Source organism: Equus quagga, chromosome 22, assembly GCF_021613505.1.
Source record: "Equus quagga isolate Etosha38 chromosome 22, UCLA_HA_Equagga_1.0, whole genome shotgun sequence".
NCBI lineage: Eukaryota > Metazoa > Chordata > Mammalia > Perissodactyla > Equidae > Equus > Equus quagga.
Genome location: NC_060288.1, coordinates 10,533,416 through 10,549,197, shown reverse-complemented (window position 1 = coordinate 10,549,197; position 15,782 = coordinate 10,533,416). Strand labels below are relative to the sequence as shown.

At 40.0% G+C, this 15,782-nt stretch overlaps 1 protein-coding gene across 4 annotated transcripts in view; it reads left to right on the top strand.

Moving 5' to 3' along the window:
• Positions 1-13,636, top strand: part of NRG1 (neuregulin 1) — a 215,065-nt gene extending 201,429 nt beyond the window's left edge. For 3 of the 4 annotated variants that reach the window (XM_046648629.1, XM_046648630.1, XM_046648631.1), the window contains 5 exons: positions 60-162; positions 1,717-1,843; positions 4,487-4,617; positions 5,408-5,614; positions 8,317-13,634. In XM_046648629.1, coding sequence (XP_046504585.1) covers positions 60-162; positions 1,717-1,843; positions 4,487-4,617; positions 5,408-5,614; positions 8,317-8,968 — 1,220 coding nt within the window. In that variant the 3' untranslated portion in view covers positions 8,969-13,634. Of the gene's footprint in view, positions 1-59; positions 163-1,716; positions 1,844-4,486; positions 4,618-5,407; positions 5,615-8,316 lie in introns of all 4 variants that reach the window. The other variant, XM_046648632.1, reaches the window with a different exon arrangement.
• Positions 13,637-15,782: the final 2,146 nt, after the last annotated feature.

The window sequence follows — 15,782 nt, the reverse complement described above, 5'->3', positions numbered from 1 at the left end:
TTGTAAGCCCTGGCAAGTATAAGGGACCTTTGGTGACATCTGTTCTCATGCCTTTCCAGAAGCGGAGGAGCTCTACCAGAAGAGAGTGCTGACCATCACTGGCATCTGCATCGCCCTGCTTGTGGTTGGCATCATGTGTGTGGTGGCCTACTGCAAAACCAAGTAAACCTTCTCCCTCCATGCCTTCTCTCTCCTTAGCGCGCAGATGGCTTAGCCAGCTAGGGGCTTTGCCGAAACCAGGCTCCGCAGCCTAGCCTGGAAAAAAAGCTGGGGAGGGGCCCCTGGGAGACTTTTCTCCTTATTTTTTCTTTTGAATAATCCATTTCAAGGACCTAATCACATACATTAGAAAGCTTTGCCTATTTGTGTGATGTGTTAGACAACTTCTGATAAGTGATCACAGCCCCATGACTGAAGAAAGGGTTGGAGGGACAGGCTTGTATGTGGATGGACGCACGCATGCACCTGTGGATGTGGGTGCGAGCACCACATCCTGGGAGGAAGGTGGTAGGTGCCGAAAGGTGTGCCTGTCATGTTGCTGCTGAGGCCGTGTCCAAGTGCACTCAGACTTAAGAGAGAAAGCAAACTCTGGGTGGTGTTTGAAATGCAGTTTTCTAAACGTATAGCGATTCTTTTTCAATCCCATCTAATTAGGTTATCACTTCAAATGCTCTCAAAGTGTGAGATGTACAAAAGGAATCTCATGGGAGAAAAATCAAACAAAACTTGCTTTGAAAGAATAAAAGAGAAAACATTAAAACAGATTTATGTTCCCTCTGTTTGGTCTTTTAAGCTGGGTCCATATTAGCAAATGCAATTACTGTATGACAAGAATTCCCTTAGCTTTTCTCCGTTACATAGAACTTCCACTTCAAGTCTGAAATAATGTTAATTAAGTTTGTTTTGTTTTGTTGCTTTACCACATAAACTCTCTTCCCAAAACTAGCCATGGGAATATTATTGTGATCTGAATGTTGCATTGAGAAGCAAAGACAATATGCTTTTATACCATAAAATCAAGGGCAGGGATGGTGTTTTCTTAATACCCCAGGACTGAACGTGTTGCCAGAATTGAGTAAGTGATAGAGAGAAGACTTCATGGAATCCACCTTATGAGACTTATTAGATTCGATCTCAATATTTCAATATTCATTAAGTAGGTATACAAAAAGATGTTACTTGAGTAGGATCATGTTACAGTTGTGCCAAAATCTACTGGCAAAATATGAATATATCTTCACTCATGTACAATGCCATATGCCACATCTACGTATAATGTACAGATTCAAAACAAACTGCATTTTCTTAAGAGACACACAGGCAAGCCATAAATGAAATCAGCCTTATCAATTGCACAGCACAAATTGTTACCTAAGACAAATGACCGTCTATAAGACTTAGGCAAAGATGGATCGATTAGGAAAGTTGGGATTTTAGTCAAATATCAACTTGACTTATCTTCTCCTCTTTTTTTCTGCTCTCTCAGCAGTCCACTTAGATTTCTGTAAGAATCCCTTCCAGCTTCTTAAATCTGTTTGCTAAGAATGTATGATTCCACTGCTGCCCATAGGCAGATTCTGAGACGGAGTGGCACGCCTCCCTCCCCTCCCTCACCGCCAATTCACTGCCTGAGTTACATGTTGGTAGAGTAAAGAATTGACTGTACTAAGAAACGTAAATAATAGAAAAAATAAATGCTTCCTTTTTCATATCCAGGAAACAGCGGAAAAAGCTTCATGACCGGCTTCGGCAGAGTCTTCGGTCTGAACGGAACAACATGGTGAACATTGCTAACGGGCCTCACCACCCTAATCCACCCCCCGAGAACGTCCAGCTGGTGAATGTATGTTGACTCCAGCCAGTGGAAATGCTGAGCATCTCTCCCCTGTTCAGGCACCTTGAAGTGTATTTCCCAAAGCTCTTCGGCTCTTAGCTGCTGCCATTAATCACCATGGCTTCCTGGAATCCAGGGTTTCACCAGGAGAAAATAATGGGAACATTTTTCAAAGTGGATTTGGTTACTGCAAAACTAGCACATTTCCTCTTATGAAGTGTTCATTAAGGGGTTGGAACAATAATGTTGGATTCATTCTGCAGGCAGGTCAGAGCTGAAAGAAAGAAAAGAAAAACAGAAAGAGAAATAATAAAATTAATGATACAAGAATCAGAAGCAAATATTTTATTTTTTATAATTTGGAAATGAAGATTCCTCTGGTCTCTAACTGATTAGTACTGATAACTGAGCTAAGGGCTTTAGAGTGATTTTTATTAGAGGCAATTCACAGTGCCTGCTGATTTACTGATTTTCAAAGAAAGAAATTAGGGCGTGGAAAGGTCAAGTGTCTTATCAAGCTTGCCTCTCAGGAGCAAAACTGGAACAACATGATGCTTTCTTATTCCCTGACTCTTTCTACATTATGCCAAACCCTCCAAATGAAATAGATCCTTAATCATTTCAGTATTTTGTTTAAAATTTACCAAGCACTTGGCTTTTAAATATAACTAGGTCATAGAGTATTAGATTCTGGAGAGTCTTTAGATGTCATCTTCCAAACCTCCTGTTTTTTGTAGATAAGGGCCAGGGCTAGACTCCGCTTCCCTGGGTTTTAGAGTCTTGCTCTTCCTCTTCCACGGTAATTCTTCTTGTTCGCTTCATTTCCCTCTGATGTTTAGCTTTTTTTTTTTTTAAGATTTTATTTTTTTCCTTGTTCTCCCCAAAGCCCCCCAGTACATAGTTGTATATTCTTCGTTGTGGGTCCTTCTAGTTGTGGCATGTGGGACACTGCCTCAGCGTGGTTTGATGAGCAGTGCCATGCCCGCGCCCAGGATTCGAACCAACGAAACACTGGGCCGCCTGCAGCGGGGCACGTGAACTTAACCACTCGGCCACGGGGCCTGCCCCTGATGTTTGGCTTTTTATAAGCATAGCTTAAAGATTATATTGCAGTACCATTTTCTATCCTATAGGAAAAGGTATATTTTGTGTGGAGCAAATATATCATAGACCCAAATATATTATCAGAGTTGGCAGTTACTGAATCACCAGCAAGTCTTGTAGCAGAGACCTTCAGGAGACTGTTAGAGTCGGGTGCTAATATCTTAACATATTGTGCTGCCTTCCTCCCTCTATAGTGTTGATTAGAATGTTCTGCACAGTTGATAAATGCATTCCCTACAGACACCTCTATAACCTGCCACTATGCATGCTGTAATAAAGAGGAGGCAGAATGTCTGCCTGGATTCCATTTATGGTTCAAGCTGTGTGACTTTAAGCTTTAACCTTTCTAGACCCTATTTCTTCATTATGAAAACAGGCCTAAAAATAATATACCTACTTCAGAAAATTCTTGTGAGCATTAAATAAGATAATCTATATGAAACACTGGGCCCAGAGGCATTTAGTGAGTGTTCAATAATTGTCAAATATTATTTTCATTAGATTCACTGAACTTACATTTTCTTCCAAGGAGCAAGAGTGAAATGGTACACAGACTATACATAGCCCATTATGTATGACATCACCATCTTTCCCCTAAAGCAAGCTAGCTGTACATCCCAGAAAGATCCTCATGAAATAGCCTTTCCACTAAGAGAACCAGCTAGAGTTTCAAGTTGTATATATTTGAGGTTTCCATGAATATATCAGGTTCTTTTAGAGTCCACAGCCCATCAGATTATGAAGTGTCCTGTTTCATCTAAGAGTATTTCTTTCCATGCCTTTCCCTGTGATCTAACTCAATTTAGTATATATACTAACAGTATTTAAAACACAACTTCAAAATGCGCCTCTCTCACTGATAGAAGGCAGTAATAGCTACTGTGATTTGGTGATGAAAATAAATAGAGTCTACTTGCACCGTATACAGGCCCTCTCTATATTATGTGCTTTGTCAAGATATTATGTGCTTTGTCAAGACCTTGACAATTGCTGTAAATCCTTCAAATCTCTCACTAGTCTTGTTAGTCTTACCACTGACGGCAAGGTAAAAATTTCACTGGTATCATTAAGGCAACATGGCCACTGGGAAATTGAAAGAAAAAGGTAATCGAAAACATAGAGATTTAAAAAAAATTCTTCTACTGACTTGAAATTTGAAATAAGACAAAACATCTCCGTGATTTTGTTTCACTCAAGTATCTGTTAAGTCTTCTTGCAACAACCATGACAAAAATGAATATTGGGTACATATTTGTATTGAATTCTAGTCAAGTTATCAATTAGAAACAAAATCAAGGAAATATATCTGTTTCTGATAATATGTAGTTGTGATTATAGGACCTACATTGTGCGCACAACCAAAGAGTAATTTATTAACTCCATTCATTGAATCTAAAGGCCACAGTAGCCAGGATAGGATTTGCCATCTGGTGTTTGGAGAAATGGAATTTATTATGAAGCATATGTACTAGAATAGATTTTTGTGTGTGACAATGTTAGTATTTTGATTTAAATGAAACTTCAAGTTGTGTCTCTTTGTTCATCCAGCAATACGTATCTAAAAATGTCATCTCTAGTGAGCATATTGTTGAGAGAGAAGTGGAGACGTCTTTTTCTACCAGTCACTATACCTCAACAGCTCATCATTCCACTACTGTCACCCAGACTCCTAGTCACAGGTATGAGAATAAAAGCAATTTGCATGGCATTTCTCCAAGGATGAATTTTTACACGCTGCCTTTTATCTCACAGCCTAAGAAAGAACCGGAAACATTTATGAGGCAATGAGGTGTAGTAAAATGTATGATTTGGGACAAAAACGGACTTTGGACATCAACTGGCTCTGCCATTTAATTGCTGTTTAAATTTGAGCCTCTATTTTTCCATTACCAAAAAAGGGAAAATAATACCTACCTCACGGGATTGTTGTTCCCGTTTTAGAGATTGTCTTTACTTATGCCTGACATCTCACTGAATTGCTACCCTGGGGAAAGTCTGTCTTAGATGCTATATAATACTTAGAAGTTGACTTCTTCCAGTGATTGGATTGCCCTGGGAAATGCACATGAAAATTTCTTGAATAGCTGAGCCCTAAATTCTTAAACGCCTTGAGTGCATGCTACCGAGGACAGTGCTAGACTTCCATATGAAGCTCGTAAGACAAAGTGTTTCCTTAAGCTAAGCCGCTCAAGAACATAGGGACTCTAAGAATATTTTGTACACAAAATATTCTTGAGTGGGTGGACAAATGAATAAACTGTATCCTCACAAAGCCTATCTAAATCAAGATCCTTTCTAAAGCAAGCACCTTTCTAACGATTCTATTCTGAGACAAGTAATGTCGTGAACTACTGATATACCAGTCATTTGAAATATTGGTCAGATCATTTCCTTTCATTTCCATTTTTCTGTATGTGTGTGTATATATATATATTTTAAATCTCTTTGCCTCTCACATTTCCCCTCTAGCTGGAGCAATGGGCACACTGAAAGCATCATTTCGGAAAGCCACTCTGTAATCATGATGTCATCAGTAGAAAACAGTAGGCACAGCAGCCCAACGGGGGGCCCAAGAGGACGGCTTAATGGCATGGGAGGCCCTCGTGAATGTAACAGCTTCCTCAGGCATGCCAGAGAAACCCCTGACTCCTACCGAGACTCTCCTCATAGTGAAAGGTAAAACGGAAGGGGCAAAGCTACTGCAGAGGAGAAAGAACCCCAGTAAAAGAATCCCCGTGAGCACCTGCGGTCTCACCTAAGGAAGTCTTCTCTAATGAGAATAAGGGGCAACAGTTCCCTGTTCTAGGAGCGCTTCTAGTTGATGAAGTCATCTTTTTGTTTGACTGAACTCATTTCTTCTGAGTTTCTCGCATCGTCCCAGTGGCTGACAGGCAACAAACTCTTAAAGAGCTGGAGTGATTTGATGTGGAAGGTGCAGCAAACTTGGAATTCCAAGCTCTGACCTTAGGCTTAGACCCACTCAAGGTCTCAGTTTCCTCAGTTGTAACTTTAGAGAGATGGGATTAATGATTGATAAGGACTTTTCTATAATTCCAATTTGCCAGTTATCCAAACACTGTTCAAGCTGGCCTCATGTTCTCCTGTGCTAACTCTTTCTTACCTTCCAGCCTCAGTTAAATCAAGTTGAGGGCTGTGTCATTGCTGGCTGTCAAGGGGAACAACCGTGTGTGTTCCACCATATAGTATGCCTTTTATGAATTTCCAAGAAGGGATGAATAAATAAATATTTTGTGTGCTGAGTCTGGCAGTCTTCACAGGTGGTTTTCAAAGGAAATATTGACTTTGATATGGCCCTATATTCTAGAATGTTTTGGCTTTCTTCTAGGGATATTGGGTTGGGTTGGGGGAGTTATAGGAAAGGTAAAATGAAGAACAGAAGAAAGTAAACTAAAAGAGCTGTTTAATAGGACTGCTGAATTCACAGATCCTCTTTATCCATTTTCACCTAAACTGGGAGAGTCCTACCAATCAGCATTTCTAGCCCATCAGTAAGCTGTTAGCTGCTTGTTTTCAAATCCAGTGGAGTTTTGTTCGTTTGGTTTTTTCTTTGTTGTCATCTCAGTCTAATCTTTGACCACTTGCTAAAGGGTTTACGTAATGTTGAATCCATACTTATTTGATTGTTACATGGTTGAAGATCATTTTCATAGACTCTTTCCACTCATAGACTGGGAAGTACTTACAACAAAGGGTGAATAGTTCTGGGCTTGCAGGTCATATAGAGCCTGCGGATTGCTTCTTCAAGGGTCTTTACCCCAAATGGTGTTTCAGAGCTTTATGGAATTAGAGGTTGCTCTGTAACTCATCTATGAAAAAGTAGGCATGGTCCCAAGCTGGTTTAAAACATTAGTCTTAAATTCATATAATTATATCTTTGTGTATTAAGGAAGTCTATCTGTCCTAATTCAATCTGTTTTGAAACCTGAAAAAGAAATTAGGGATAAATTCCTTCTTCAGCTCTACATGTAATGTTTATCTTTAAAGATTGACATTTCCCTGCTGTGGTAGGCTTCCTTGCACACCCAAGATATTATCTAGGACTGAAAGATATACCTGAACCTAAAGATCAAGAAGAGAAAAGATGAATGCCTTTTATGTGTTGGCTGAATTTGGATTAGCATTTCTCTGAGAGCTTAATTAAGTATCCCCAAAGCAAGAAGTCTGAGGCCTCGAGCCCCAAATAGTTCAATCTCTAGACACTTTCCTATTTTAGACACAGCTAGATCTCACCTCCATATGACTCTGAATCATGGCTGAAAAGCAAGAAAGTTAATAGGTTTCCTGTTCCTGTTAGCTAGAATTCAGACAATGGTGTCCTGTGTCATTGCAGGTCATATCAAATTAGACTCTGTGAATGCCTACGTGAAGAAAAGAGTCCTTTAGTGTTATACATCGGTAACATTTTTATCAAAGCTGAGGAATATGACTCTGAATAAGCCACATCTTCCTCAGTGCCAAGTCAGGTCTTCTTGTTCTGGGGGAAAAAAGTATGATATGGTGAAGATGCATTCAATGTCTTAACAGTGAGATTCACTGAGCATTATCAGACATAACATGACATAGTGTAACATGGTCCAGCCAACCCTGGGGGTGTCACAAAAGAAAGCCAAAGACTGATGCAACCGTGGATTTTGGAAGAGAGGTAGACCAGAGAATAAACATGAAAACCGGTTCTCTCAGACTTATCTTTGAATGTCTTGGTCACTGGAATGGAGAGTTGCAAATTGAATGTTAAGAAGTAGCATTTCATGGAAAAATTAAAAGCACACAAATGTGTTACACTGTTATCAGGAATAAATCTAAGTTACTATGCTCTTTTTTTTTCATAAGACATAACCTTATAGCTGAGCTAAGGAGAAACAAGGCACACAGATCCAAATGCATGCAGATCCAGCTATCAGCAACTCATCTTAGATCTTCTTCCATTCCCCATTTGGGCTTCATTCTCTAAGACCCCTTGGCCTTTAGGAAGGTATAGTATTTAAGTAATACTTCTTTCCCTTCCAAATCCCTGAGCCTTGGTCCTTATAAACTGAGAGGTTTCCAGGACCTGGTGGCCTCTTGTCTTGACTCACATGCTTTTATTTAAAATCATGATGAAATTGAAAATCCCAAAAGCTTTGATGAGCTAGGCAATTTAGCTGATCTTTGCATGTATTTCTGTAAGGAAACTCTTGGCTACATAATTTTAGATTCCAAGGGTGTGGATGTCCTAGTGTAAAAATTGAGACGTATACAATGAATGGAAATTCTTTGTTCTCTGATTATGTAATATCATGAACTCTATCCCCTTACCCTCCCTGCTCTATGCTTTTTATTCCATCACACTTAACGCCGGGTATTCTGTGCTTACACAGGTATGTGTCAGCAATGACCACCCCGGCTCGTATGTCACCTGTAGATTTCCACACGCCAAGCTCCCCCAAATCACCCCCTTCGGAAATGTCTCCACCTGTGTCCAGCACGACGGTGTCCATGCCCTCCATGGCAGTCAGCCCCTTCGTGGAAGAAGAGAGACCTCTACTTCTCGTGACCCCACCAAGGCTGCGGGAGAAGTATGACCATCACCCTCAGCAATTCAACTCCTTCCACCACAACCCCGCGCATGAGAGCAACAGCCTGCCCCCTAGCCCCTTGAGGATAGTGGAGGATGAGGAGTATGAAACGACCCAGGAGTACGAGCCAGCTCAAGAGCCTGTTAAGAAACTCGCCAATAGCCGGCGGGCCAAAAGAACCAAGCCCAATGGCCACATTGCCAACAGGTTGGAAATGGACAGCAACACAAGCGCTGAGAGCAGTAACTCAGAGAGTGAAACAGAAGATGAAAGAGTAGGTGAAGATACACCTTTCCTGGGCATACAGAACCCCCTGGCAGCCAGTGTTGAGGCAGCACCTGCCTTCCGCCTGGCTGACAGCAGGACTAACCCAGCAGGCCGCTTCTCTACACAGGAAGAATTGCAGGCCAGGCTGTCTAGTGTAATCGCTAACCAAGACCCTATTGCTGTATAAAACCTAAATAAACACATAGAGTCACCTGTAAAACTTTATTTTATATAATAAAGTATTCCACCTTAAATTAAACAATTTATTTTATTTTAGCAGTTCTGCAAATAGAAAACAGGAAAAAAAACTTTTATAAATTAAATATATGTATGTAAAAATGTGTTATGTGCCATATGTAGCAATTTTTTACAGTATTTCAAAACAAGAAAGATATCAATGGTGCCTTTCTGTTACGTTATGTCAAGAGCAAGTTTTGTACAGTTACCGTGTTTGCTTTTCCACAGTATTTTAGCAAAACCTCCCATCGATTCAGTTTTTGCTGGCTTCTTGTGCATTGCATTATGATGTTGACTGGATGTATGATTTGCAAGACTTGCAACTGTCCGTTTGCTTACAGTAGCCCCCCAGTCAGTACATCCTGTAATGACACACCCATCCAAATACTCTTCTCTTTTGTGTGAAGTTTTCTTTCGCCTTCAGTGTATGAAATGAGTTGTGTCTACTCTGCCAGCCAAAGGTTTGCTTCATTGGGCTCTGAGATAATAGTAGATCCAACAGCATGCTACTATTAATTACAGCAGGAAACTGCATTAAGTAATGTTAAATATTAGGAAGAAAGTAATATCGTGATTTTTTAAAAACTATATTATTAATCAGAAGACAGCTTGCTCTCACTAAAAGGAGCTACCATTTACTTTATTTTGATTTATTTTTCTTGACAAAAAGCAACAGTTTTGGGGATAGCGTAGAAAATGGGTTTGGCTTGCTATGGGGTTAAACCCAACATCTTATGAGAGGACTCAATTTAATTTTCTCTCCGGGGGAATGGCACAGCCAGTCATCTAGGTGAAGATCAAACCATGGCTGAAAAAAAGGTGCAATCATTCCTGACTTGTGTTTTTCACTGATTTGGGAGCTCGTGATTGGTTGTGCCTTCTCAGCTCAAGAACAGACACGTGATGGCACAAAACCCCAGCTTAAACAGCATACTCTGCCATTTGTCTGAAATATGTCTAGAGTGAAATGTGCCTGCTGTGCATGGTGGTGACTTGTCACAGTAGGGAAATGTCTCCATCGTAGAGTGTCTAGAAGTAGTGAATGAGTAGAAGACAAAGCAGAGAGCAGCTGTGTGACTCGGTTGCAATTTTAAATAGTTTTGTTGACCACTCTTTTCTCCTCACTAGTTTTCTCTTATTTTTCAATGTTGCCTTGATTAGGTCATAACTGTGCATGAACGTTTCTGGCAGGAATGGCCAACGTGCACCTGATTTGTGATTAGTAAGAAATTTCCACGCATGATGATTCAACAGGAAATGTCAATAGTGTAGGAAAGATTGCACCTTTCCTTGCAGAAATGACCCCCACCTGTGTCCTGACCATTCAGTCTGCAGCCTGAATCACCCATTTTCCCCCTTTCTTACTTTTTACTTTATTGCCACAAAACAGGACTAAGATGGGTCTAAGCTTTGCATGTTCTCTTGTGATTGTAAATCCAAGGAAGGCCTATAGGTATTAACATTTGAAATAGCTGCTAATTCAGGAAAATAAGAGGATTTTTTTAAAAATGCAGGACCCATTCCATACCCTGCCTGATATCTGTCAACTCAGTCTGGAGCTTTCCTTAGGTTCCCAGTGGCCTCCTAGGAGCCATGGGACAAACTGGGAAACAAATTAGCAGGGGCTTCAACATACCAGGCATGAGGTCAGTGAGAGTAACTGCTTCTTGTTTGCAGGTGAACTGAATCTATTTCTTCACCAGATCTCTCTGTTAAAATTAAAGGGAAGACGTGAGATGCAAAGAAGTCTTAGAAGAAAAATGCAGGCTGGGCATGAGTCATGTCATTAAGCTCCTAACTGTTTCCACAATCCACAGAGATGCCTGTCTGCAGGTCCTTGAAGTTACTCTTAGTATTTGGTATCCCAACTGTCCTTCATGTTCACATACCACTTTCTCTGTGCTCAGCAGTGTCCTCATCTGCTTGTTAACCTACACTGAGGAGCCCCTGTCAGGCTGCACAAGCTGCACTGATTGCCCAGTTCTGTAGAAATGAGTAAGCTCATGGCAGAGAAGACAGTCAACCCAAAGAGATCCTCTAAGTTATTCTCATATTGCCTTTGAAGGCCTTGACACAGTCTTAGGCTGCTTCAACAAAAAAATTCCTACTATTAATTAAAAGTTTAAAATTTCTGTTTCAAATTCTTCAGGCATTGGACTATTCAAATGTCCCATTCTGGAGAATTTCAGAAATAAAAAAAATCTTCTGTTGAGAGCAATGAACATTTTCCTCAGTATGAAAATTGCTTTCAATTTTCAGGTTGCAAAAATATATGCAAATTTAGGACAAGAGGAAATTTTATCTCCAACTTTCTTCTGGTCATTCACAGAGGTGTCGTATTAGTTGGGACAGCTTTTCCATTCATAGAACAAGAGATTCCCTTGATAGCAAAGGCCAGCTGACTCCTCATGGCTACCTGCTGTGGCTGCCAGATTTGTGTTCACAGGGACACCTGTGTGATGTTCAATTGCCACATTGCTCTCAACCATCCCTGTTTATAAACTCAGGCAGTGCAGAGGCAATTCAAAGAAGGAGAAGGAACCTATGTTCTCAGCAGATGGAAAGTTTTCATGAGTTTTCAGGTAGTAGAAATTGTCCAGAAGTTTGTCAGCAACTTTGTTTCCTGGGTCTGAAATCATATCCCACTGAGGGGTATGCAGTGGGGCATAGTATATGCAAAACTCCTTTTTCTCACTTAAGATTCCTTTTCTGTCCTACTCTCCTTTATTGCCTGGCATGCCTTTTTTTTCAAGAGTGATTGTACAGCCTCTTGCTTTCTACAAAATGACGTTCTGCCTGGGTATATGTGAATGTGTCCCAAACACCAACATACCATATCTTTCCCATGTAAGTATGACTGTCTTGATATAAGTGGAGTTTATCCAGGGTAACTTGCTCAGTAAATATTCCTTTTTTTGGCTTGGGTTGAAAGGTGCATGGCTCACATTGGTGAAAATAAGGGAGGCCTGGTTTTACCTTTGAGTACTGGCTGTGTTCCACCAGCCACAGAGATTTCTATCCACAAAGACCCATGAACCACTGCAGAGAAATGCAGACAAAAAGAAATGGCCACATATCACAAGTTCTATTATATATTCTTTTGTAAATACACGTTGTACATTACTTGGATGTTTTCCTAAATCATTCACTGTCTTTATGAGTTAATGTCAGTTTTTTACCCTGTCAACTTACTGTGTAACATTGTAAATAACATAATGTCCTTTATTATTTATATTTAAGCATCTAACATAGAGTTGTTTTCATATAAGTTTAAGATAAATGTCAAAAATATATGTTTTTTTGTTTTTCTTTGCTTTAAAATTATGTATCTTTTCCTTTTTCTTTTTTTTTAAAGAATAATTTATTGTTCAGGAGAAAGAATGTATATGTAATTGAAACTATTTGAAGAATGCACATTTGAAGGCCGTGAGGTACTGATAAACTAAAGAATTTATTATCCAAAATACTAAGCAATAAGTAATTGTGATTTATTTAAAGTTTTGTTCATTTTCCATGAAAGACATACTGCAATAAAAACGCTTCTCTGTGGAGACCTGGGAGTGTTGCTCAGCAGACTAATGATTCAGTCTGTTAGAGCAGCACCTTTCATCTTACTGTGACAGCTGTGCTAATTTCGGAATGTGTTCGATGGACCCTATGATCATCTTGTCTGTCTGTTGCTTTTGCCACACTGCCTGTTCTTGAATAGTCTTCTGCCTACCGAATCTGCTTACCACTGTATTCCTTGTTGAAGGGGCCACAACCAAGCCATATGATATTTTCTGCCCCCTACCCCATACATAACAACATATCAGAGAGGACATTTTAAGGCATGATTGCCTGGATCCTGGTTGTTAACGTGTTCTGTAGTGACAGCAAGGAACCTCTGCAGACTACTGGAAATGTCAGTGTGGCAATCCCGTGCAGTCATGAGAGGAAAACCTGTTGTCATGATTTGTGTGGTCTACGGCTACCATGGCCTAAAAGGCAGCCAGTGAGAAGCTGTCTGTGCTAAGCTTTCCCATAGCTTCAGTGAATTTATTTTCCATCAGGCTCATAATTCATTGATTCACTGTTTTAAGAGAAGATAAGGCTAACTTGAGTTCTTCCCCTCATTCTGTCAGTAAATCAGACTAAATGCCTATCTTACTGCTCAGGGAAGGGCCTATGCATGAGACATTTTCCACATTCTAAGACTTAGTCGTAGAAATGAGGATATTACTTTTCTTATTGAAATTAGCCTGAACAAAAGCCATATTTTAACACATAGATATTTGCATGGGTGGTACTTTTTATATATTTCAAGCATTTTACTCATTATTCTAGATAAGATAAGAGGTCAGCAATCCTTTGGGGTTCACTGAGGCCTCCTTTGGAGTTTGAGGGTAATTTAAGTCTTCTCACCGAAGTCCACCTTGATGTATGTACATGATTCCTATGACCTAGTGAAGCTCCCTTCAAGTCATTTCTAAAAGAGTCTGGATGTCTAGGAGGTTCAAATAGTGGCCTTTGACTGTGATAGTTGTTACTGTTTATACGCCTGACTTTTCAAAGCTATTCAGAATCCTCATATTTGTGTCAACTCTGGTTTACGCACACACACACACATACACACACACACACACACACAGACTCCTAACACACACTATCCTGAAGTCACCACACTCTTTCACTTGACCCATCCAGCCAACCGGCCGCTCAGCAAATCAAGGAATGCACAGAATATTTCAAAATTAAAGAGTGAGACACTTCCCTGTCTCTTCAAGTTTAAGCTGAGGCTTTGTCCATCCCCCAAACTGAAAACAATAAGCAGCTATCTTAGTAATTAGGTTAAAATCAGGTACCTAAGACGTAGTGATCTTTGAGGCAGAAGCATGTGTGGTGGAAGGCGGTAGGGAGAGAGTGAAGATTCATGTAAAGCCAAATTAAGTATCTAGATAAATATTACAACTCTCTAGTCACTTCAACCATGTAGACTTGAATGTCAAACCCAAGCCAGCTCTTCAAATGAGCAAACAATCTGTCTTTCCAGCCTAATGTCTTCCCCAGCATTATATTTCTTTGCTGTCTTTCCCGATGAAGAATGACAAGAGGACTTGATGTCAGGGCTTTGGGGTGAAGTGAGGCAGTTCTGAAATCTGGAGATTGAGAATGCTGGAAGGAGTGGAAATTTTTGATGATCTCATGTGAATCCTTTTCCACTCTATCTCTGGCTTGCCCTTTCTAAAATGGATGGAATAACATAAATTATGAAAACTATTACTCTAAAAGATTAATTTGGTAAGAAATAGAAATGCTTTTAGCTTATGAAGAGACAAACCATCCTGCTGCTAAAGGAAACAGCAGTATTCTTAACCTTTGAAGCTGTTGCTGGACAGATTAGTCAGGCCCAACTCCGCATGTAACTCTGGGCTCCTGTTGACATCCTGGAACTGCAGTGTTGAATTTCTCTGGTGACCTGTTGGTTTTGAACATCAGTGAGCTCTCAAACGTCAGCCACCAGGGGAGTAGGAAAAGGATGTTGTTACCTGGAGGAAACCCATCATGATCCACTTGATCTTTTTAAAAACTGACCAGGAGAGAGAGACACAGAATGGGGTAAGAGTTCCACCAGGATCTTTTTCTAATCCTCTCCCTTCAAATGGACTTATTGGGACAGAAATTGATGGAGGAAACATCCACACTACAACATGTCAAAGAGGCTGGAGAATATTACCTTTATAGATGTAAATATCTTTAATAGCTTATGCATAAAATTTGCTCATAGGCGGAGAAATAAACTATTAAATATCAATCACATTTTATAATATTTTATGGCTTAAAACATCCTTTATCTCTTTTTTATTCTCTTACCCCTATGGGATGTTGATATGATAAATAATGAGGAAAATTTAGGCTCAGAGAGGTTAAAAATCTTTCCTGGAGCTACACATTGAGTGAGTTGCAGAAATAATACTTGTACCCAGGTTTTCTGATCACAGCTCTGTTTCTATCAATTGTACTCCTCCCCTCCCCTGACCCAAGCACAAACAAGCCTTTCGTTACATGTACAGTACAAGTTACCACCAAATCCAAGTTTCTATTTGAAAGAATGTGAGCCTCTCTGGCTTTGATTTAGAATTACTCTAGAACCCAGTATGCTTAGCTTAGTGACTCTATGCACCTTTCCCTACACGTTGCTTTCTAAGGAAATGAAGTGTAGTCGTGGGAATGAATTCACAATCTCAACATGTAGGTAGAATCCTGCAGTGAAAAGAGGAGTGGCTTTGCAGTCCAAGCACTGTCCCCACCACTTAGCAGCTTTGTGAATTGGGACAACTTCCTCCCTTAAGTTTATTTCCTGGCCTTTAATATGAGAATCCAAGTGGCTTGACAAGGCTGTGGTTTAGCGAGGATTACATTTGGACACATGTCAGGAAGTCAGACCATGTCTAGCACATAATGAGTATTCAAGTGCTACTTTCCATTTGTTTCTTCCCCTCCAGGTTCTTCAGTTTTGGAATCTAAGTTTCTCCATTCCAAGGACACACTCTACATGGCACAAGTTAGTCAAATAAACATATTTTATCATTTCTCCAATCTAATGCCAATAAGAAAATTCCTTTTTTAATAACAACTGTCTGTTGAACAGCATAATCACTAACAGCATTTAAAGTTGCAGCTTAAGTAAGTTCTTCATGTATTTTATAAGTTTTCTTCTTGTGTAGCCACACCATTTCACAGCAACTCCCTAACATTTATTGGCTTATTCTATTAATGTTTCA